The 23,194-nt window shown below is 42.5% G+C and overlaps 1 protein-coding gene across 1 annotated transcript in view; it reads left to right on the top strand.

The window, feature by feature from the left end:
- Window positions 1-12,417, top strand: part of RFX7 (regulatory factor X7) — a 116,485-nt gene extending 104,068 nt beyond the window's left edge. Inside the window, exons 8-9 of the mRNA XM_030579162.1 lie at window positions 2,855-3,150; window positions 5,218-12,417. Coding sequence (XP_030435022.1) covers window positions 2,855-3,150; window positions 5,218-8,529 — 3,608 coding nt within the window. The 3' untranslated portion in view covers window positions 8,530-12,417. The remainder of the gene's footprint in view (window positions 1-2,854; window positions 3,151-5,217) is intronic.
- The last annotated feature ends 10,777 nt before the right edge of the window (window positions 12,418-23,194 follow it).

The following is a 23,194-nucleotide window of genomic DNA, read 5'->3' as shown; positions in this document are numbered from 1 at the left end:
GACAGAGGAGTGTGAGACTGGCTGGCTTCAGGCAGGGGGGTGCAGCAGGGGTTGGCTGGAGACAGGGCAGGGTGTGCAGGGCTGGTGCGGGCAGCAGTGTGTGGGGGGCTGGCTGGCTTTGGGCAGGGCCACGGGTATGTAGCAGGGGTTGACTGGAGACACGGCGGGGGTTTGGCAGGGGCTGGCTGTGGGCACAGGGTGCAGCAGGCAGGAGGAGCGGGGCTGGTATGAGGAGGGCAGAGGGTGCAGCAGAGGCAGCTGGAACCCCAGCCCTTTAAATAGCCCCCAAGTTCCCTGCTATCCCAGGGCTTTGGGGGCTATTTAAAGGGCCTGGGGCTCCCCAGCTTCTACCCCGCCCTGGACCTTTTAAATAGCTGCGGGAGCCCTGGGGAATGCATGGGGGTGGTGGGGCTCTGGCAGCTATTTAAAGGACTGGGGTGGTAGAGGCAGGCAGCTGTAGCCCTGACCCTTTAAATAGCCCCCGGAGACTCTCACTACCCAAGGGCACTGGAGGCTATTTAAAGGCCCGGAGCTCCAGCCAGGAGAGCAGGGCCACGGGGCTTGCAGCGCTCCGGCCGGAGCTCCAGCTGGGGAAGCAGGGCTTGCCGCGCTCCGGCCAGAGCTCCAGCCGGGAGAGCGGGGCTTGCCGCGCTCCGGCCAGAGCTCCAGCCGGGAGAGCGGGGCTTGCCGCTCTCCGGCCAGAGCTCCAGCCGGGAGAGCGGGGCCGCGGGGCTTGCCGTGCTCCAGCCGGGGCCGCGGGGCTTGCTGCGCTCTGGTTGGAGCTCCAGCCGGGGCTGCGGGGCTTGCCGTGCTCCAGCCGGGGCTCCAGCCAGGAGAGCGGGGCCTCGGGGCTTGCCGCGCTCTGGCCAGAGCTCCAGCCGGGAGAGCGGGACTTGACGCACTCCGGCTGGGACTCCAGCCAGGAGAGGGGGCCGCGGGGCTTGCCACGCTCCGGCCAGAGCTCCAGCCAGGGCTGTGGGGCTTGCCGCGCTCAGGCCAGAGTTCCAGCCGGGGCCATGGGGCTTGCCGCGCTCCTGCCTGCGCTTCGCTCAAGGGAGTGGGACCACGGAAGACCCCTGAGCAGATCGCAGCCAGGGACCCAGGGTAAGTTTAAAAAAAAAAATAGTGTCTAAGGCGTGGGGCCCGATTCCTGGGAATCGGGCGAATCGGCCTAAAGCCAGCCCTGTCTGGGGTTCATAATTAGAGTTCCTAGCTCATAACTAAAGTTTCCTATTCCTGATGGCCCTTATCAGTTCCTTGCCCATCTCCACGGCTGGTACGTGGCAGTGCAAATCTCCACCCCCTTCATACAACCCCTCAGATATGTGCTCTTAGCTTTAGCAGCTGTGCCACCACAAGAAAATCATAAATGACCCTTCACTCAGTACTTCAGACAAGGAAACTTGTTTCCATCCCTTATAGATGAGATGGTAGTCCAAGGGAGTGAGTGGATCATTCTTGCAAGGGCTCATGTGGATACGCCAAAAGCTCGCTCTCTCTGTGCTGTCCTTAGAAGCTGATAGCTCCACACACCTCACTGTCCATGTTCTGGGCACCAAACCTCTTCTTCCTCTCTTTTCGGAACCAAGCTATCTTCGCTTTTTTTTGCAGAGAACAGTTTGTCCATAGTGCAGATTGGAGAGAGAGCACAATTGCATGCATTCCCATAGTTGTTCTTCCCCTTCAACATTCAGCCCAGGTCACTCAAGATGTGGACAATTCAGTTCTTAAGTGAAAAAGGAATTGAGAGGTGAAGGCTGTAACATGCTGCAGCATTCCTAGTGTTATTCAAACATAGTGACTGCTGCTCCCAAGTGAGATGTCTAGGATGCACCTTCTGAGCACATGCTGTATGTTGCAGACCATTTGGCCTAAAATGATGTATCTAGAGAACCATAATTAAAAGTTATCTCATGTACAGCTTTTAAACACCTGTAATGTGGAAAGGAAACAGTGTTAGAACCCATTTACACAAGCATCATTTAAAGAACATACTAGTCCTGGAACTGTTACTAAACTTTCTGAAGATCAGTGTTGTAACGTGATTTGGTTACAGGTTAAAAAGTGGATTAGTCCTGACTACACAGGTAAAAACAGTTGCCAGGAGGCTTTGCTGTTTGTCTCTGACATCAGGGACATTGTTTCCAGAGAGTACTTTTGTACTGTATCTCCATATCTGTATCTTCTGTATCTCCATATCCCCTTCTGCATTCAATTGTCCTTTCAGTTTTTCACCTTCTCCGTGTTGTGTCTCGCACCCTTCCATGCACTAGTAGCATTATTATGCACTTCTAGCATTACCTATTACATGCTAATATCACTTCCACACTTGTACTGCAACTGGTATTTGACACTGTATACTGCTGAACTCTCCCCAGACTGTCCAAGGGGATTTAAATGCTGTATAATCTGTTCAGCGCTTATTGTCCATGGCACAACCTTGTGTTTTGGAATGTGTAATTTTTAAAAGTGCTTATAGCATTAACAAAAAACAGATTGAAGATGCTTTAAAAGTATTTTCACTGCCATCTACTGACAATTATGTGAAGGACACACTGTCAGTATTGTGTTAACTTGGATACTGCAAATTGGGATTTCCGGAAACAAAATGCTGGTGCAAAATATTTGAGCAACAACGTAAGCATATCCAGCTTGCCCAGCACCAAGGAGTTTTATCATCAGTATTAGAAATAAATTTTATCAGTATATAACTATTCCAAGTACAAAACCCCTCATGAATGTTTTGATTGTGTGTGTATGCACACACACATTTGCACATGTTGCCATGTATATAGGTTTAGAAATATCACACAGCATATATGGCATACGTCACTTTTGTTCTTTTCCCTTTCAGGAATAAAAGGGGTCCCTCAACCCTCTGCTTTTATACCCACGGCTGAAAGTAATTCTTTTCAGCCTCAAGTGAAAACTCTCCCATCACCAGTTGATGCTAAGCAGCAGCTACAGCGTAAGATCCAGAAGAAGCAACAGGAACAGAAACTGCAGTCTCCTTTGCCAGGAGAGTCTCCAGCAAAGAAAACAGAAGGAGCTACAGCTAATGGAGTAACAAGTATTTCTAATGGAAGTCCTGCAATCTTGTCTCCTCAACCTATTGGTATCGTAGTGGCAGCTGTACCCAGCCCCATACCGGTAATGTGCGCCAACAGTTTTCAACCCAGCCAACCTTATGAAACTGTTTTTCTCTATTTTATATTTATTCTGGAAATATTTAAGCAAATAGAAAGTTATCACAGACTAATGGCTTCCTGTTGCTATATGAATGTTGAGAGATAGATGCTGTGACCCTTCTTTTCCTGTTCCAGGGACTTTTTCTGTTATTCCAAATAAGTGACAAAGCCATAAATGTAATAATTTTGTCTGATGGATGTGGATGTAGTAGAATGATGCTGTTGCTATGTGGGAATCACCCCTGCAGCGCCTCCTGCGGGCTGTCTCTGGGAACTAGCTCATCCAGCCTCCAGAGCGCCCTCTGCAGGCTGGTGTCCTGCTGCCACTTGGCCCCCATGTCCCTCCCAGACCCAGTGCCCCGTTATCTGGGGTGCTGCCCCCTGGCAGTAACCCCTTTCTCTCAGGGTCTCCCCTCCACGGGGAGCCCCCCACCCACTATCCCCACCTCACCTCAGTATAAGACTACTGCCAGTCTTGGTCTAGCCCCCACGCCCTGGGGCGGACTGCAGTATCAACCTACTCATCACCGGCAAGGTTGGGTTTGGACCTGCTGCCTTTGCCTACCCCTGGGCTGCCCTCTGCAACCCCCAGTACCCATTGGCCTTCTGCTAGGCTACAGCCTGGAGCTTTCCAGGCTGGAGCTCCCCAGCTCCTCTGCCTTTTCCCAGCCCAGCTCCACTCAGATACTCTGCTTGGGTCCTGCAGGCAGGTCCATCTCACTCTACAGCTAGAGAGAGACTGCATGTGCTCCTGGCTCCCAGCCTCTTATATAGGGCCAGCTGAGGCCTGATTGGGGCATGGCCCAGCTGCAGCTGCTTCCCCAATCAGCCTATTTGCTGCTTTCCTTGCCACAGCCCTCTCCCAGGGCTGTTTTAAGCCCTTCAGCGCAGGAGCGGGGTAACCACCCTGCTACAGACACTTACACAGCATGGGCCACGTTCATCCTGGGTGTAAGTCAGTGACAGTGGCACTTAAACCAGGAATAATTTGGGTTTTAAATGGGAATCATTATACCTTTAGGGCAAAATTTACCTGAGTTCTGAAGATTGCACAAAGCCCTATGCATTGCTTAAGCCTTTCATGTGGTATGTAAATGTGGCTTCATTGGTCCAGAGGGCTTTGTACTGGCATCAGTTTAACCTTTATTTGAATATCTATGCTGTAGTACAGACTTGTTTGTTTTGGCTGAACAAAACTTGACTTTTGTCTTTATTGTATATTTTGATAGCTAAGTCAGTTTCTGCCCGAATAATGTTGGATTTGTATTTTATTCACTGGTGGAAGTTTAAAAATTAACGTTTGAAGATCTCTTCCCCGCTCTGTCTATCTTCAATCAACACTCCACGGCCCTGCATCTGAATCATAGAAATGTAGGGCTGGAACGGACCTGGACATGTCAATGATTGCCCCTTCATTCTGCAAAAGTGCACTTAAAATAGGGTCTCAATTTTACAAGAATCAAGCCCCAAATATCTGGTGCAGATTTTAGTTATCTGGATTATTATTTGTATTGCCATAGTGCCTAGGAGCCCTAGTCATGGTTAGGCAACAAGAATTATTTGTTCTGTTCTGATTTTTTTCTGGCCTTAGTACTCAACTATATTGTCTTTCATCCTTTCCCCAGGAACTTGGGGAAGAAGTGGGCTAGGGATAGTGAGGCCTTGTTGCTTTGTCATTATACCTCCTCTTGTGATCTGATTTGTAAATTGTGGGGCAGTTGACCATTGAGGTGGAAGAGCAGCTTTCCTGTGTGTTTTGAGTATTTACTGTGACAGGCTGCAGGGAGGCTATATCTCTTTGGGATTGTCCATGATGGTGGTGATGTGAGTGTTGGTATTCTGGAAGAGCAACTAGAGTGTAGGATGGGTGCCTGTTTGTTTGCAGTTTTATATATAAATAACAATGCAACATCCTTTTAATCCTTAGGATGTGGCACTCTGACTGCCCATTAATGTGACTTTATCCATTAGATTATGTATGGCATGTATACTTTTGTTTAAATTGTGTGTCCTTTTTCTCCACATGCAGGTACCGAGGACCAGACAGCTAGTGACATCTCCAAGTCCTATGGGCTCCTCCGATGGCAAGGTTCTTCCGCTCAATGTTCAGGTGGTCACTCAGCACATGCAGTCGGTCAAGCAGTCACCAAAGACTCCTCAGAATGTTCCAGCCAGTCCAGTTAGTGACCGTTCCGCCCGGCATCGTTACCCACAGATCTTACCTAAGCCAGCAAACACCAGTGCTCTCACCATCCGCTCGCCTACTACGGTGCTTTTCACCAGTAGCCCAATCAAGACAGTTGTGCCAGCTCCACATGTAAATTCCTTAAACGTGGTAAAAATGACAGCAATATCTCTTGCCCCTAGCAGCAGTAGTGTACCCATCAAACACACTACTTCACTGAACAGCAGTACAGGAGTAATGGAAGAATCGAGGACTGTTCCTCAAATTAAAAATGGGTCTGTCATTTCACTTCAGTCTCCAGGATCCAAGACAAGCAGTGTTGTAGCTACACCTGCAGTTGAGATCAAAATGGAACCAGAAGCAGTACTGGATGAGAACCCAATACAGTGCCAAGAGAATTCTGATGTGTCTAAAGCTATAAAAGGAGCACCAGGCCTGCCTGCTGCTCAGAGGAATCATTTTGAGGGTACAACCTTGAAAGCTCCAACTGAGAGCATCAGTGAAGTGAAAACAGTTAAGGGCTGTGATCAGAGAGCTGAAGGAGCAAGGACCAAATATAAAGCCCGACCTAAAGAAATCATACCAGTTTCTTCAGCAGGCAATAATCAAAGCACTCTTACTCTCTCAGTGGCCACTCAAAACTTCTCCAACACCAGCATCAGTTCACCTCCTAGTGGTGATTCTACTATTAAAGATAAAACATGCACTAAAAGTCCAAGGAAGCGACTGCCTTCTACGCTTCAGGAGTCCCAGGTACCACCTGTAAAGAAACCACTTGTGGAGCAGCTTTCAGCAGGTAGCATGGAAGGTCAAAAAGGAAGCAGTGTTAAGAAGGTTCCAAAGGTTGTATCGTTAGCTAGAAATGACAGTACTGCAGCACTTGCTCAAGTTCCTAGCAAGGTCACTATAAAAGTAAATTCTACAGCTTCAACACACTTAGTGACAAACTGTCCATTTAATTCCAATATTATAAATACCAGTGATTCCGCTTTGGGACAGCAGCTCACAGCCTCATCTCCAGATATAAAAGTAAAATTGGAAGGAAATTTGTTTATCTTAGAAAATGATTCAAAATCTGATGGCAGCTTTAATCCAAATGCATGGCAGCATATCACTAAAACCTCTGACTTTACATCTGTGAACTCTGAACAGCAGCAAGATATCAGTGTTATGACTATTGCAGGACAGTCTGACTCTAATGATTTACAGGAATCTTTATGGGAGCCAGTGCACTGTGAAGGAATACAACAGGATACATACAGTCAGCAGTTACAGAGCCAGATCCAAGAATCAGCTTTAGGTCAAATACAAGCACAGTCCTCAAATCAGTTACCGTTACCTCTGCAGTCTGAGCTAAAAGAATTCGAACATACAGTCCCTCAGTCAAATGAAAACTTCTTTTCATTTGATGATGACCTTACACAGGACAGCATTGTGGAGGAACTGGTGCTCATGGAGGAGCAAATGTCAATGAACAGTTCTCATCCTTATGGTAGTTGTCTGGGAATGGCACTGCAGAATCAGACAGCAGCTCAAGGAGCTCCTGTGTCATCTCATCCAAGCAATACACACTTCTACCATTCAATCCACAACAATGGCACTCCAATTCACACTCCCACACCTACCCCGACTCCCACACCTACCCCAACTCCAACCCCAACACCCACGTCAGAAATGATTGCTGGATCTCAGAGTGTGTCACGAGAGAGCCCATGCTCACGACTGGCTCAGACTACTCCTGTAGACAGTGCTCTGGGAAGTAGCCGGCATACACCCATTGGCACACCACATTCAAACTGCAGCAGCAGTGTCCCTCCTAGTCCTGTGGAATGCAGAAATCCTTTTGCATTTACTCCAATAAGCTCCAGTATGGCATACCATGATGCCAGCATTGTTTCAAGTAGCCCTGTGAAACCAATGCAGCGACCTATGGCTACTCATCCTGATAAAACCAAACTTGAGTGGATGAATAACGGGTACAGTGGAGTCACTAATTCATCAGTTTCAAATCATGGCATTCTTCCAAGCTATCAGGAGCTAGTGGAAGACCGTTTCAGGAAACCTCATGCTTTTGCAGTTCCTGGCCAGTCATATCAGTCTCAGTCCCGGCACCATGATACTCACTTTGGTCGTGTGACTCCTGTGTCACCTGTATCACATCAGGGAGCCTCTGTAAATAGCACCAACAAGCAGGAAGGCTTTGCTGTTCCTGCTCCTCTTGACAACAAAGGAACAAGTTCCTCTCTCAATAACAGTTTTAGATGCCGGAGTGTAAGCCCTGCTGTCCATCGCCAACGTAATCTTAGTGGAAGCACTGTCTATCCAGTTTCTAATATACCACGCTCTAACTTGACCCCTTTCGGAAGTCCAGTGACACCTGAAGTTCACAATGTGTTCACAAATATTCATGCTGACACTAGTGCCAATAATATAGCCCAAAGGAGTCAGTCAGTCCCTTTGACTGTCATGATGCAGACTGCCTTCCCTTCTCTTCAGAAACAAACAAACACTAAAAAAATAACAAATGTGTTGTTAAGCAAACTTGATTCTGATGGCGATGATGCAGTGAGAGGTTTGGGAATGAACAACATGCCTTCAAATTACACAGCGAGGATGAATCTCACTCAGATTTTAGAAACAACCACCACTTTTCCTAGTGCCAACCCGCAAAATATAATCAATTCCAGCACTTCAGTTTATGAATTCCAAACACCAAGTTACCTCACAAAAAACAGCAGCACCGATCAGATCAGTTTTTCTTCTGGAGATAACCAAGCACAATCAGAAATTGGAGAACAGCAATTAGATTTCAGCAGCACTGTAAAAGACTTTTTAGGGGAGGACAATCTGCAAACCAACCAGCAGCTGGTGAATCAGGTGGTGTCAGATCTCAATAACGTTGCATCTGTCTTTTCCAGCGATATCAGGTTGTCTTCCGACCTCTCAGGCAGCATTAATGATCTGAATACTTTAGATACAAATCTACTGTTTGATCCAGGTCGTCAGCAGGGACAAGACGACGATGCTACACTGGAGGAATTAAAGAATGACCCCTTGTTTCAACAAATCTGCAATGAATCCATTAACTCAATGACTACATCGGGTTTTGAGTGGATGGAGAATAAGGATCATCCTGCTGTTGAAATGTTGGGTTAAATTTGTTTAATAATATGTATGTAGCACACTGTATCTGAAAGACAGACGTATTGTATTTGTCTTAATGGAAGTGCCTCCTGCAGCAGAAACACTTGCTAAGAATTGTGGCATTTTTAAAAAAAGTTTGCTGTGCAAGTCACTTATTCTTCAGCTGGGAATAGGCAGTCTTTTCAATTTTAAATAAATTTCTGAAGGCTATTGAAGAGCCAGTATTAGAATTTAAATTTTATAGGGTTCCCACTTAATAGCATTTCTTATTGTAGCAAAAATATATATACAAAGTGATTGAAAACCAGCATTCACAACTTCAATAGAGGTGTTTGGAGGGTTTTAAATCCAACTTACTTGTTACCAGAGATTCAGTACTTTGTTTGTATTGCCTGCTACTTCTGAGGAGATATTTGATATTGGCCTGTGTTACTCGAGTCAGAAATGTGTGGGACTTGCAGACAAGTAGGCAGTTGATGAGAGAGAGGGGTTACAGCTTGATGAAGTGCATACTAGTGGTGGTGTCACTGAGCATTACCCAGAGCTGCAGTACTGTGGTGAACCATGAGAAATGTCTGTGGCACCATTTACATCTATGATGAAGGGCTAAGATAGGAGAAAATAATGGGAACGATCAAGGAAAGAGAAAATTGCACTAAAATTTTATTTTAAATATATAGTGGTTTTAGCCATAGATATCCATGACCTCACCTTAATGTTATTTTAGTTTTCACTTTAAATGTTGGGTTTTAATATGAGGTAAAAATGCATGATAAAAGATTCTGAGCACTGAGGCTTAATAAAAGTAGACATATGTATATTAGAAAATGATAGTTACTGTTTTATTATTTATCAGAATTAGAGAAGGTGACATGACATTTTTCTTTTTTTAGTAGAATAGCTGCATGAGCTTATTAAAGTATTACTGTGTTAAGATTTGTTATTAAACCCATCTGTTCTAACCTAATGGGGGGTAGAGGAAAGTGTTTTTCCTCTGTATTTTTCAGTAGGCTGCCCCTTTCTGTGCCTCCTGAAAAGAAAGAAGAGGATAAAAATGTTCTGATGTTGGCTGATAACTATTAAAAATAACTTATAGAGCCATAATGTTACCAGCCATTTACAAACATGCAGCAAGACACATGAAGTCCTTGGGTAAAATTTTCAAAAGTTCTTATGTCCCATTTTCAAAACTGTCTTAGGTAGTAAGGATTCTAAATCTCATTGATAGTCAATAAGATTTAGACTCCTAAGTTATTTAAGAGCTTTAGAAAACTTTAACCCTTGTCATTAAAAGTAAAAGAAGAATTCAAGTATTGTAAAAATCTCTAATGATAATCAGAGAAAGGTACTTAACCAGCCGAGGCCCTAATGCTACAAAGGAGGTCTGCACAGGCAAACTGACTCTCATGTGGAGTGTCACTGAGATGCCAGGCAGGCAAATCACTTTGTAGTATTGTTCCTGGAGCTTTGTAAGGAGTTTAGTATTTCTCCTGATGACATCAGTAGAACTTAAAGCAGAGTGTCGCATTAGAGGTTTGTGAGGTCGTCAGCTCATGTTGGAGAGAGGCAGAATGCTGCCATCTAGATGTGGCAAACGAGGAAGAGAGGACCATATTTTCAGCTCTTTAAATGTATTTTGGTAATTTCTTGGTTCTTGAAATGTATTTTGGTAATTTCTGGCATTTCTGCTAATGATCTGAAATCTTCAGTATTTGATTTTCACAGCATTCATTTTCATGGTGCTTTTGCACTAGCACTCCAGATGCTAGTATATCCTTGCTTCTCCTGGTCCCTGGGATAAAAGCACTGAACTGAGGCAGCCCCCAGCACATGAGCTCTTCTGATGAAGGACAAACAGTGGTGCCATGCTGCAGCACCTGATTCCACAGGCAGCAGACCATAGAGAGAGTTCATGCCCCTCCTCAGACAGACTCCTTTTGTTTTTTTAAGAGACACTTGCAAATTTTTTCCAGTTTGTGGGGGAGGTATTATTATATGGTAAGCTTTGGGTTTGATTATTTCCATGTTCTGTTGATTTCTACCAATAAATACACATTAGAGCCATTTCTCTTTTTAAAAGAAGTTGCGCAAGGTGGATCTTGAACGGATGTATTCTGAGATGCTCAGTGCCTCGCAGATCTGATCCTGTGTCAAGTGCCAGCACCACTGTGCATATGTTAACCCTGCACTTCCAGCAGGCCTAACATGGGGGGATGACAAAGGAAGGCATATACATGGGGGAGCATCTGCACTGGTATTATGGTGTTCTATGTATGTGCATGACGTTCTTCCCTTGCCTCTGTGCTGCTAGCACTGCACAATAGCTCAATACAACTAGTCCTTCCAAATTCTTGTTTTAAGAACATTTCTCAGCAAAGCTAAAGTAAATTTAAAAATCTGACTTTTTCAATATTATGCAGCCATCACCGAAGGTTTTTAAAATGTGTTAAAAAACACTTTTAAATCAAACGCTACATGAGGGCCTAGCAGAAGGTTTTCCTTTCACTTAATTAGCGGGCAAATAGGAATACTGTTTAATCAGTAGATTTAAGGCAAATGTGTATTTAATTCAATAAGGATTCATTAAATTACCAGGCATAAGGGTAAAACATTTTCACGTCAACAAATGGTTCTAGGCTAGCTCACAGCTTTGTACATTGGTATGTATTAGTTTATTGGTGTTTGTGTGTTTGCTGTTAAAATTAATAATCTGTTAGATCCCTGTTCTTAGTGCTAGTAACTTCTTTACTGTACATTGAGACAGAGCACTACTGCACACCAAAGTATGCAATACCCAAAGGAAAACTCTGTGATTCTAACTAATGGAAGCCTGTCTGTGTCAGATACTCCAAAAATAATAATTTGAGACAGTTCTGACCCCTTGTTTACATTACTGGCTTCCTACTAACATGAGAAAATAATGAGATTATTTTGATAGCATATTTTGCTAAAGTATAAAGACTAGTGAATTTGTACCCCATGTACAGTATTGCAGCAAACACTTTAAATTTGGTTGGTTAGTCCAGCAAACTTTCTGGGGTTCATATTATTGCACTAAATTTCTGTTGAACCTGTGGCAGGCACGTTCCTTAGGATAAATGCAACCAATACGGCCCACAGATAAAAACTTTTTAATGTGTTTCATTATTAAAAGGCAAAATGTCATAAAAATGACAGATGAAGTTGTCTTATGTAGCAATGTGCATTGATCTCAATGAGATATTTCTATTTCTTATTCTCTTACGTGAGAATATTACAGCAGGAAGAAATTAAGTTTAGTTTGCTTCACCATGTTAATACATGATCACAAGACGTGCATGAGTGTTATTGACTTATCTTGTACAGTACTAGGTATATTCCTGTAACCACTTTATTTTTTTTATTCTTTTGCTGTATTGAAACTGGTTCCATGTTAACCAGGCAAGCATAGTTATTCACAAGTAATTTACTTTTTTATGTTAACTAATTTAGCTTAGTTATTGTTGAATATGTTTCTTTCTTGGATTATTTTTTATTGTTCTGGTGTTGAAAAACATTTTTTTTGTACCATTTTATCATGATAAGAATTCATGAAGTAAAGAATTTGCAAATAACTGCAATAAGCACTGACTTCTGAACTGAAAAGAAGGAAAGCATTTCTTGTGCAGTGCATCTGAGGTTGATATAATAGTCTTGTACTATACTGTGCTTTCTTTACTGCACCATAAGGAAAGAAATATCCCTGTTCTACGTTTTCATTTAGTGCAGGAAATCCGATTCCCCGCCCCCAGTGTTTTGTTGTCTGTTGTACTGCTGAAACTACAGTAGTTGAATATTGCAGTAGCATTTCAGTTATTTTTTTTATTGAAAGTGCTCAAAATTGTTTTTTAAATGTTTTCAAAAACAATAAAAACATTTTATATTAAACTGTCTTGTTGAGTGTTTTCTTAGCAAACATTGATGTTGACAAAATAAGGACCTTTCTGATTTGTATAAAGCAGTCACTAAAATATCCAGTCACATCTTAAAGCCCTGATTCTGCAAAGATTTATAGTTTACAGTCTTACCTTTTAACACATGAATTGTCCCAGTGAGATCAATGAGACTAGCTCATGTGCTTAACGTTAAGCATATGCCTAAATCTTGCAGGACTGGGACCTTAATTTGAACTATGAATTCTCTTGAATGTGAGGAATGGCAGGCAGTAAATGTTGCTGTATTTTTAAAAGACACTGAGGATATCCAGGAAATTAAAGATTAGGTAAACCTTAATCTGAACATGTCAGTAAAACAGTGAATGAAGGACAGCAATTCAGTTAGATTTTAAAAGGCCGTTGACAAAATTCCAAAGAGGTTACTAAAGAAACTAAGTAGTCAAGGTCTGAGAGATAAAGTACTGTCATGAACTGGAAACTTGCTAAACCAGAAAACAAACAGCAGGAATATATGATCAGTTTTCATCATGTCAGAAAGTTAACAGTGGAGTGCAATTAGATTATATACTGGGACCAATGTAGTTCAGTGTATTAATGCTGTGATGCAGGAGGCAAGCAGTGAGATGGTAAAATCTGAAGAGGACAAATCTAGATCATTTTGCTTTAAGATTGTGAGAAATGTCAGGGATTTGAATAAAATGGGTGAATGGGCAACACAAAGAAAGGTGAAATTCAATGTTAACAAATGCAAGGTGATGTGCCTATGGAAAAAGACCTTGGCATCATTGTGAACAGCTCATTGAAGATCTCTTCTCGATGTACCACAACAGTAAAAAATGCAAATAAAATATTAGGATGTACAAGGAATGAGATGGAGACTAATACTGGGAATTATAGTTCCATTCTAGAAATCAGTGGTTTGCACTCATCTGGAATAATGTCCAGGTCTGGTCACTCTATCTCAGAAAAGATAAAACAGATGTGATAGAAAAACATGGAGAGACCGAAAAAGACTGGGACCTTTGGAGATGAATAAGAAGAGCCATAACAGTAATCGAAATAAGGAATGGTATAGAGAAGGTAGAAGGGGAATCTCCTGTTCACCCTTTCTCATAGTGCAAGAACAAGGGGGCTTTAAATGAAATTGAAGGGGGGGATTCAAAATTAATAAAAAGAAACATTATTTCACAGACTGTAACTCATTGCCACATAGTATTGAAGCCAAGAACTTAGCAGGCTTCAAAAAGGAGTTTCACATGTATATGAATAATAAGAATGTTCAGTATAAACATTAAACAATAGCTTTGGAAAGGCTATAAACTGACAACTTTGGGGGCATAAGCTAACCTCTAACTTGGATTAGTAGGAAGTTTTCCTGGGGGCAGGTTATCTATCTCACACCTACCTACAACAGGGCTTCTTCCACTGAACAAGCTGAAGCTGGTCACTTTCAGACAGAATACTGGACTACCTGAACCCCTGTTCTGATACAGCATGGTAATTCCTGTGTTCCTAAATGAGAAACGTGCTTGACAGGATACTAGAATTATTAAGGGGATTGGTTTTCAGGGTCTCTCCCCTCCTCCCCCCATTTAAAATTTTTGCAGGCATGTATATATTTCAAAATACATCTCAAAGAGCTAACTACCAGCTTTCATTAGATATCCTACAAGGTAGCGTTCGCATAATTTGCCCAAGACTTGGCTACCATAAATTCCCACCTTAGGATCCTTTCATCCCAGACTTCAGCTCCTGTATTCTAGAGCCATTCCCAACTACTTTATATTCAGGTTACTTTTGGGGGCTTGTCTTCACTGCAGAGTTAACTTGCTCTCTTACTTGGGTGTTGTCCCTAACTGGCTCCCATCCACACGCACAAACCTCTGACCCGAGTGTGTTCATGCTTTACACTTATGCTAGCTGTCTTGTCCTTGAGTACTGCTTACATTTGGGCTGGTAACTGATCCACTTTATACTGTGGATGCAGGCTAAACTACTCCAGTGCAGACTGAACTCCAGTGCCTTCCCACAATTCTCCGCATGTGCCCAAAAGGACAAACAAGTTCTCCCACAATTCACTGGGAAAAAACCATAGAGCAGAGCAGCATAACTTACTGAAGAATCATGGGTATGTCCCAAACAATTCCCAACACTTCACGTGAATGAGCATAGTACGGCAGTGTGTCCACTCTCACCTGGGCAAGACCAACCTCGGTGCTTCCACCTGAATGCTGACTACTCCTGCTCTGATGAGTTAAGAGGAATTCATCTACATCTTCCTGCAGGGGCCCAATACCCTGCTAACAGACATGGGTAACAGTAGATTTTGAGTAGTGGTTTAGAGAGGTAAAATGTGGGGTTTTTGAGTAGTGGTTTAGAGAGGTAAACTTGTGCACACTTAAAGTTACATATACATTGTTATCTCTGCAAGGTTACTTATGGTTTTATGATGTCTTTTGAGTTTGTTGGGACTCAGTTCTTCCTTGCTTTTCCTGTTCAGCTTGTCAGAGATCCAGTTTTACTTTACCTGTTTTCTGAACTCATGCATGACATAGGTGAAATCAGCACAGACAGAGGATTGATTTAAAATAAGGTGCTAAAGATACTGCAGTCTCATTCTTGGAGTTACCAGCATTTCAACAACTGCAGTGAACAGTTGGTTTGACGTGTAACACACTTGTTACTTGCTGGCATTTTGTAATTTTGATAAAGCTATAGCATTTTGTTTCCATGATTAGAATGCATGTGAAGTATAGAAGTTGTTACAGCAGCTTGAGGAAACCTGCTTGTTGAATTTTATTAGAGGAGGGATGTCTTCTTCCACTCACCTCTACTCTGACAAATGTATTTTATATCTTCTAAAATACAAGGGATGAAAAAACACAAAGTCAAAACTGACCTCTGTCCAGATAGCTTAATAACTTTCAAATTTACCGTTATAAACTCCTTAATGCTTATAAATATAAAATTATATTTTAAATACAAGTAACTCCATTCTGCTATTAATGTCTTCTCTCGCCTCCTTCTCCATCTCAGTGCAGCTTCTGACATTGCAGACTACTCCATCCTCTTGGAACATTTGCATATCTATGCAAGCACCTTCAGTTTCTCTGCAGTTGTGGTTCCACTCATACCTATCCCATTGCTCTTTTCAATCCCTGTGCAATGGCTTTTTCTCTGTCTTGTCTGTGGAGTCATTATTCTTGGCCCTCTGAACTATTTCTCTTTCTGATACCTTATTTCTTATAAACTACCACTCTTATACTCAACTGCATGTAACTTTTGACCTCTGTCCAGACTTTTTGTGACCAAACAAACTAATAACTTCATCACAGCTTATTTCAGTTAATTGTCTCCCAGCTAAAAGAGCAGCACTCCATCTCTCCCCTTCACTCCTTGTATGCAGAGTTGTTGTAGCCATGTTGGTCCCAGGATATTAGACAGACAAGTGGGTGAGGTAATATCTTCTATTGAACCAATGTCTGTTGGTGAGAGAGACAAGCTTTTGAGCTACACGGAGCTCTTCTTCAGGTCTCTGGAGCTCAAAAGCTTGTCTGGCTCACCAACAGACATTGGTTCAATAAAAATATTACCTCATCCATCTTGTCTCTGTAACGTTCATAACCTTGGTAATTTTGTGCAACTCCCTACACTCTACCTCTGCTGAAAACATCATCAATTTCTTCATTCCTCTTCAGCTTGAGTAGCTCAGTTCCCTTCTATGATGTCCCAATGTCTCAGCAGTCAGAGTCCAGCATCTGCCAAAAGCCACTGCCCAATGTCTCACCCATACAAAAAAGTGTGATCACATTACTCCCATCATCTAACAATTCCACTGCTTTCCTACTCAACTTGGAATCTAGTCCACAACCGTTGTGTTATTTTAATAGAAATGAAATATTTTCAAATTAATATAAAAATGAACACTCCCCTCCCCCAAAGCAGAGATTTTCAGCCTTGGGGTCTGCAGATTCCTGGGGGTCCACAGACGGTCTAAGATTTCCAAATGGGACCACACTTCCATTCAAAATTGTTTAGGGGTCAAAAAAGGTGAAAACCACTGCCCTAACTAATCTGACATTTTTTATATGAAAAAGAGGAGACCCATTGGGCCTCCAAACATGCAGCTGCATGCACCAAGCAGGCAGTCAGGCAAATATGTGCCCTCTGTACACACTGATGTGGTGGCTTTGTGCTTGCCATTGGCTGCAGCAGCAAATATTCTGGATGCTGGTGTAAAGACCTTGGGTAATAAGACAGTTGATACAACAGGCCCTTTAAAATTTGTGTGTGTGGTGCAGTAGGTCTATAGATACCTGTTGTTAGGGAGGTGAATATAATGCAAAGTAAATAGGAAAATAACATATCCCTGGTTATATGAGGAGTTTCTTTGACAAGAGCATTATGAACTAATAATCAGAGAGGGCTTCAAGATTCCCTGAGGGCAATCTGAAATCGAAGACAATGCCAAAGATAACAAAAGTGGTGTCTGATAACTAATTACATTCTTCCTTGTCTCATTCTTCTCTTTTTTTTTTTTCCTGACTGGGATCTATAGAGTAATTTCCAAAACATGCATGTTTCCCACAGAGTAAAACTGGAGAGTAAAATGTAGAGTAAGGTGTTCCCATGAGTCACGAGTGTAACAAAACAAAACAAAAACTTGTAGAAGCTGATTTAATGTTTTGATTAATATGATTGATAGCAAAGTCTAATGTTTTATAAACTTTAAATTTTCAGAGATAATTATCCACAACTTGTTAACCCACACTAAAAGGAGCTTTTTTTATTATACAAAGTGGCCAAAACATAAACTGAACATAAATGCATGTTAATCACAATCCTGCAATCAGAGCTGGGCAGGTGGACCCTTGAGCCTACCTGGATCCAGTTGCAGAATTGAGGCCTAAATATATTTGATCCTGTAGCCCAAAAGTCAGAACTAATTTTGCCAAGCAATAGTATTTTCACATAAGACATTAAAAATCCCTTTCACAAGTGACTCTGCTGTATTTTTAAGAGGTATATTCTGGTTGTCTTCTATTGGAGGGATTAAACGTAAGAGGTTCTGAGCACCTCCCTGCAATGTCCCTCAGCCTCAACTGACTTTATCAGGAGCTGAGGTGGCTAAACATCTGTAATTTGTAAAGGTACTTCAATATAATTGGTTTTGATGGCTAACACACAACAGACTTTTCACCATTTGAGAGAGTGTTTTGGTTTTTTGAATACTTTAGTGTATTCTAAAAAAGAAAGAAAAACAAAGTAAGCTTTTGATTAGGCATTTTTTTTAGCTGTCGTGGATTGAACGTTGGGGTTCATTTTTCAAAAGGGCACTTCACAAACAGCAAAAGAAAAAGTTAAACAATAGGCCAGAAGAGAACTCTCTGCCCGTCAGAGCTGTGATAATCAATTCCTGATATAACCAAGCTCAACTCTCTCCAGACCCTGGGGAAATACGAGGCATTTTGAAACACTTTGTTTGAAAAGCTGCGTGCATTCAGTGGAATTATGTATGACTGTGTTTATAACTGTATGAACAAAAGGTGACAGGACTTGTTTAGATTTCTAAAGCATGGGGAACGCAAATTAGGAACAAGTGCTTGGAAATGTAGAACATTCTTTACTGCTGGATAGAAAGACCCTTGGTTTACAAAAGTACTAGAGATGAGCTGGCAAAGAGAGACTCAGAAGGGGCTCAGTTTATAAATCCTTAGTTGTGCAAATAAACTTTTGAAATCAGCAAAACCACTTGCAAGGGTGAGCCCTGACTGTGGCTGCCACTGAGAGCCCAAGATCCTAATCCCAAATACGTGAACAGAGAATCAGTGATTGTAGCCACCACTGGATATCATTTCAGTGGTGGCACATCCAGAAGGTGCTGCTTTGAATTTTTAATCATACTGTTTATAACATTACTGACTCGAAAGGTAGATGTAAATGCAGTGAAGTATTTTAATTTCTACTGTTTTATATTTCCTGTATCTGACATAATACTTACATAAAAATTTTAATAATACTTTGTGCTATCTCCCATTATAAATGCTTAATAGATTCAAAACTATGAATGAATTGAACTTCCATGGCCAGTACTTTTAAAGAAATATATATTTAAGACAAGTGGAAGAGGGAGGCAAGCTGGTGTTATGATTCGGACGCAGGAGTCAGAGACAGGAATCCTGGGTTAATAGTCTTGCTTTTTCACTGTGTGTGTATAGGGGGAGGGGAGGGAGAGAAGGGGAGCTGTGTGTGAGACAGACAGACACTGGGCAAATCCCTTAACCTCCCTCTATCTCACTTTCTCTATCTGCAGAATGGGAAAGTCATAATGCTCAGCTACTGAAGCAAAAGATATTGTGAGTTTAATACATTTAATTTATTTGCAAAGGGTAAAAATAAAGGAAAGATATGAAAAGAAAAAATGTTTAGAAAAATAAAAACTAAAATATTTATAGCTAAAAAACATCTTGTTAATGTAACATTTTGTAGGCTTTTTCTTAGGGTATGTCTACACTAACAGAGTTACAGAGCCGGCAGTTGCAGCGCCACTCAGAGAGCTCTGAAGGGAAACCCACTGTTATGTGTTCACACTGTCAGCTGCCTGTGCAATAGTGTATTCACACTTGTGGCACTTGCAGTGGTATTTGGATCGGTGAACTCTGGGCAGCTATCCCTCAGAGCATCTCTTCTACCGCTAAGAGCTGTGGGAAGGCACAGGGGGGTCGTGGGGCATCCTGGGTCCTGTAACTATGCCCCGTGATGCATTGCTTTGCATCCCAGCAATCCCTGTGCTTCCATCCACATTTGGCGCCATCTTCCATGGTTTGTGTACTGCACGTTCTACCTTTTCGGTCTGCAGGAATGTATCCCAAATGTTGACCAGTATGCTGCTCACTCTGACTAACACGTCATGAGTGGCAGTGGAGTTATTCCTTAAACTACAAAGGCAAGAGGAGTGTGACATTGGTCTCACCACGCATAGTAGCTACGACATGAGATTGTTGTGGCATTCACGGAGGTGCTGACCACAGTGAAAAGCCATTTTGGGCTTAATAAACAAGCACTGAATGGTGGGATCACATCGTTATGCACATCTGGGATGACGAGCAGTGGCTGCAGAACTTTCAGATGAGGAAAGCCACATTCACAGGACTGTGTGATGATCTCGCCCCAGCCCTGCAGCCCAAAGACACGGGAATAAGAGCTGCCCTGTTCTTGGAGAAGCACGTGGCAATTGCACTGTGGAAGCTGGCTACTCCAGACTGCTACCGATTGGTCACTAACCAGTTCAGAACAGGGATGTCGATGTTGGACTCGTGTTGACGGAAGTGTGCAGGGCCATTAATCACATCCTACTCCAAAAGACTGTGACTCTGGGCAACATGCGTGACATTGTGGATGGCTTTGCTCAAATGGGCTTCCCTGATTGTGGAGGGGCAATAGATGGCATGCATATTCCGATTCTGGCACCAGACCACCTACCCACTGAGTACATTAATCGGAAGGGGTGTTTCTCAATGGTTCTCCAGGCACTTGTGGATCACCGTGAGTGTTTCACAGACATTAATGCAGGCTGGTCTGGAAAGTTGCAGCACACAGGCATCTTTCAGAACAGTGGCCTGTTCAGGAAGCTGCAAGCAGAGACTTTCTTCCTGGACTAGAAGATCACCATGGGGAAGTTGAAATGCCCACTGTGATGCTGGGAGACTCCGCCTATCCCTTAATGCTGTGGCTTATGAAGCCATACACAGGGCAACCTGACAGCAGCAAGGAGTGGTTCAACAACAGGCTGAGCAAGTGCAGAATGACTGTTAGTGTACTTTTGGCCATTTAAAGGCCCGCTGGTGCTGCCTATATGGGAAGCTGGACCTGGCTGATGACAATATTCCTATGCTTATAACCACATGCTGTACACTACATAATATTTGTGAAGGGAAGGGTGAAAGCTTCACTCAGGGCTGAACTGCTGAGGCTCAGTGCTTGGAGGCTGAATTTGAACAGGCAGAGACCAGGGCTATTAGAGGGGCACAGCGCAGGGCCATAAGGATCAGGGGTGCCTTGAGGCAGCAATTTGAAGCTGATAGCCACTAATATTTGTTGCTATGCTCAGGAGTGCAGTGCTTGTAATGCTAGGAGGTGATTGTGATTGGTGCAGATGATGCAATATGAAGATTTAAGATAACTGTCTGTTGCTTTGCAGGGCTCTGTTTGCTTTCAATTAATAGAATAAAGATCGCTGTTAAACCATCACAATTATTTTATTAAAAAACAACAACGGGAGGAAAGAGTCAAACAAAAAGCTAGGGCTATCAAGCGATTTAAAAAATCACAATTAATCACACAATTAAAAAAAATAATCGTGATTAATCATGCTGTTAATAATAGAATACCATTTATTTAAATATTTATGGATGTTTTATACATTTTCTACAATGTCCAACTTTAGAGCCTACAAGTCCAATCAGTCCTACTTCAAACAGTCCAGGGCACATGCATCCATGCTGATAACGGATTCTGCTCGATAACAATCCAAAGCAGTGGGGACCAACACATGTTTATTTTCATAATCTGAATCAGAGGCCACCTGCAAAAGGTTGATTTTCTTTTTTGGTGGCTTAGGTTTTGTAGTTTCCACTTCGGAGTGTTGCTCTTTTAAGACTTCTGAAAGCATGCTCCACACCTCATTCCTCTCAGATGTTGGAAGGTACTTCAGATTCTTAAATCTTGGGTCGAGTGCCATAGTTATTGTGAGAAATGAAGGTGGAGGGGTAGCTCCCTTTTATGGACCCAGCCAGCCAGTTACCTATAAAATCCCTTAGTAGTTGTTCTCTACTTGCTTTACCTGTTAAACATAGGCGCCAACTCCGTGCGTGCTCTGCACCCACCAGCAGCTCCCTGACCCAGCTCACCTCTGCCCCTGAGCACACCGCCATGTCTTGCTTCTTCCCCCTTGCTCCTAGCGCTTGCGCCTCAAAACACCTGGGAAGGAGGAGGGAGGAGGAGGAACGCAGCGTGCTCAGGGAAGAAGCAGGGACAGGGCAGGGATTTGGGGAGGGGTCCAATGGAGCAGGGAGGGGACGGAGTTGGGGGGGCCGTGAGCACCCACCAGTGCCAAGGAAAGTTGGCACCTGTGCCTGTAAAGGGTTAAAAGTCTCACTGCTATTCACAGTAAAAGGAAGTGAGTGGGCACCTGGCCAAAATAACCAATGGGAAGGCTAGAACTTTTTAAAATTGAAACAAGACTCCCCTTTCATCTGTTGGCTGTTGTTCTCGGGGGAGGCAAACAGAGAGCAGTTATGCTATGAGAAGCTTGGGCCAGGTATGAAAAATCATCAGTATCATACTTAGAAACTACTCATCTAAAACCCCAGATATGTAAATAGATCAGGAAATGTCTAGAAAGATGTGACTAGCCTTGTCCCTTTTATTTCTTTATGTCTTGTGGACTCCTCTGTGCTAACCCCAGGTGCGTCTGTTTTGCTTGTAATCTTTAAACTGGGCCTCAAGAGAGCTATTCTTGATGCTTAATCCTTGTAATTGTTTTTTTTATCTAACAAAAAGCCTAAATTCTCAGATGTATTTTCTTCTTTTTTTACTAACAAAATTTACATTTTTTAAGAACAGGATTGGATTTTTGTGTCTTAAGAGGTTTGTGCACATGTTGTTTAATTAGCTGGTGGCAACAGCTGCTTTCCTTTTCTTTTCGTTTTTTCCCCTCAGCTCTTCCTGGAGTGGGGGGTGAAAGGGCTTGAGGTTACTCCACAGGAAGGAATTCCCAAGTGAGCCTACCTGGTCTCTGCACTTGGGTGGTGGCAGCATTTACCAATCCAAGGTCAGAGAAAAGCTGTAAGCCTGGGAGTTTAATACAAGCCTGGAGTGGCCAGTATTAATTTTTAGAGTCCTTGTGGGCCCCCACCTTCTGCGCTCAAAGTGCCAGAGTGGGGAATTAGCCTTGACAGCTATCTTTGGAAATTTCACATTGGTATCATCTTTGCATTTTGTCAGATTTGCAGTGAAAGTGTTGTTAAAATGAACAACATGTGCTGGGTCATCATCCAAGACTGCTATAACATGAAATATATGGCAGAATGAGGGTAAAACGGAGTAGGGAACATGCCATTCTCCTCCACGGAGTTCAGTCACAAGTTTAATTAACCCATTTTTTTTTAATGAACATCATCAGCATGGAAGCATGTCCTCTGGAATAGTGGCTGAAACATGAAGAGGCATATGACTTATTAGCGCATCTGGAATGTAAATATCTTGCAACGCCAGCTACAACAGTGTCATGCAAATACCTGTTCTCACTTTCAGGTGATGTTTTAAATAAGAAGCAGGCAGCATTACCTCCTGTAAATGTAAACAAACTTGTTTCTCTTAGCAATTGGCTGAACAAGAAGAAGTAGTGAGTGGACTTGTAGGCTCTAAAATTTGACATTTTGTTTTTGAATGCAGTTATATAACAAAAAAAATGTACATTTGTAAGTTGCACTTTCATGATAAAGAGATTGCATGACAGTAGTTGTATCAGGTGAACTGAAAAATACTATTTATTTTATCATTTTACAGTGCAAATATTTGTAATTAAAAATAGTATAAAGTGAGTGCTGTACACTTCGTATTCTGTGATGTAACTGAAATCAATATATTTGAAAATGTAGAAAAACATCCAAAAATATTTAGTAAACTTCAATTGGTATTCTATTGTTGTAAGTGTGATTAATTGCAATTAATTTTTTTGAGTTAATCGTGTGAGTTAACTG

This window comes from Gopherus evgoodei, chromosome 10, assembly GCF_007399415.2.
Source record: "Gopherus evgoodei ecotype Sinaloan lineage chromosome 10, rGopEvg1_v1.p, whole genome shotgun sequence".
Classification (NCBI taxonomy): domain Eukaryota; kingdom Metazoa; phylum Chordata; order Testudines; family Testudinidae; genus Gopherus; species Gopherus evgoodei.
This window is presented reverse-complemented; position numbering and strand designations above follow the sequence as displayed.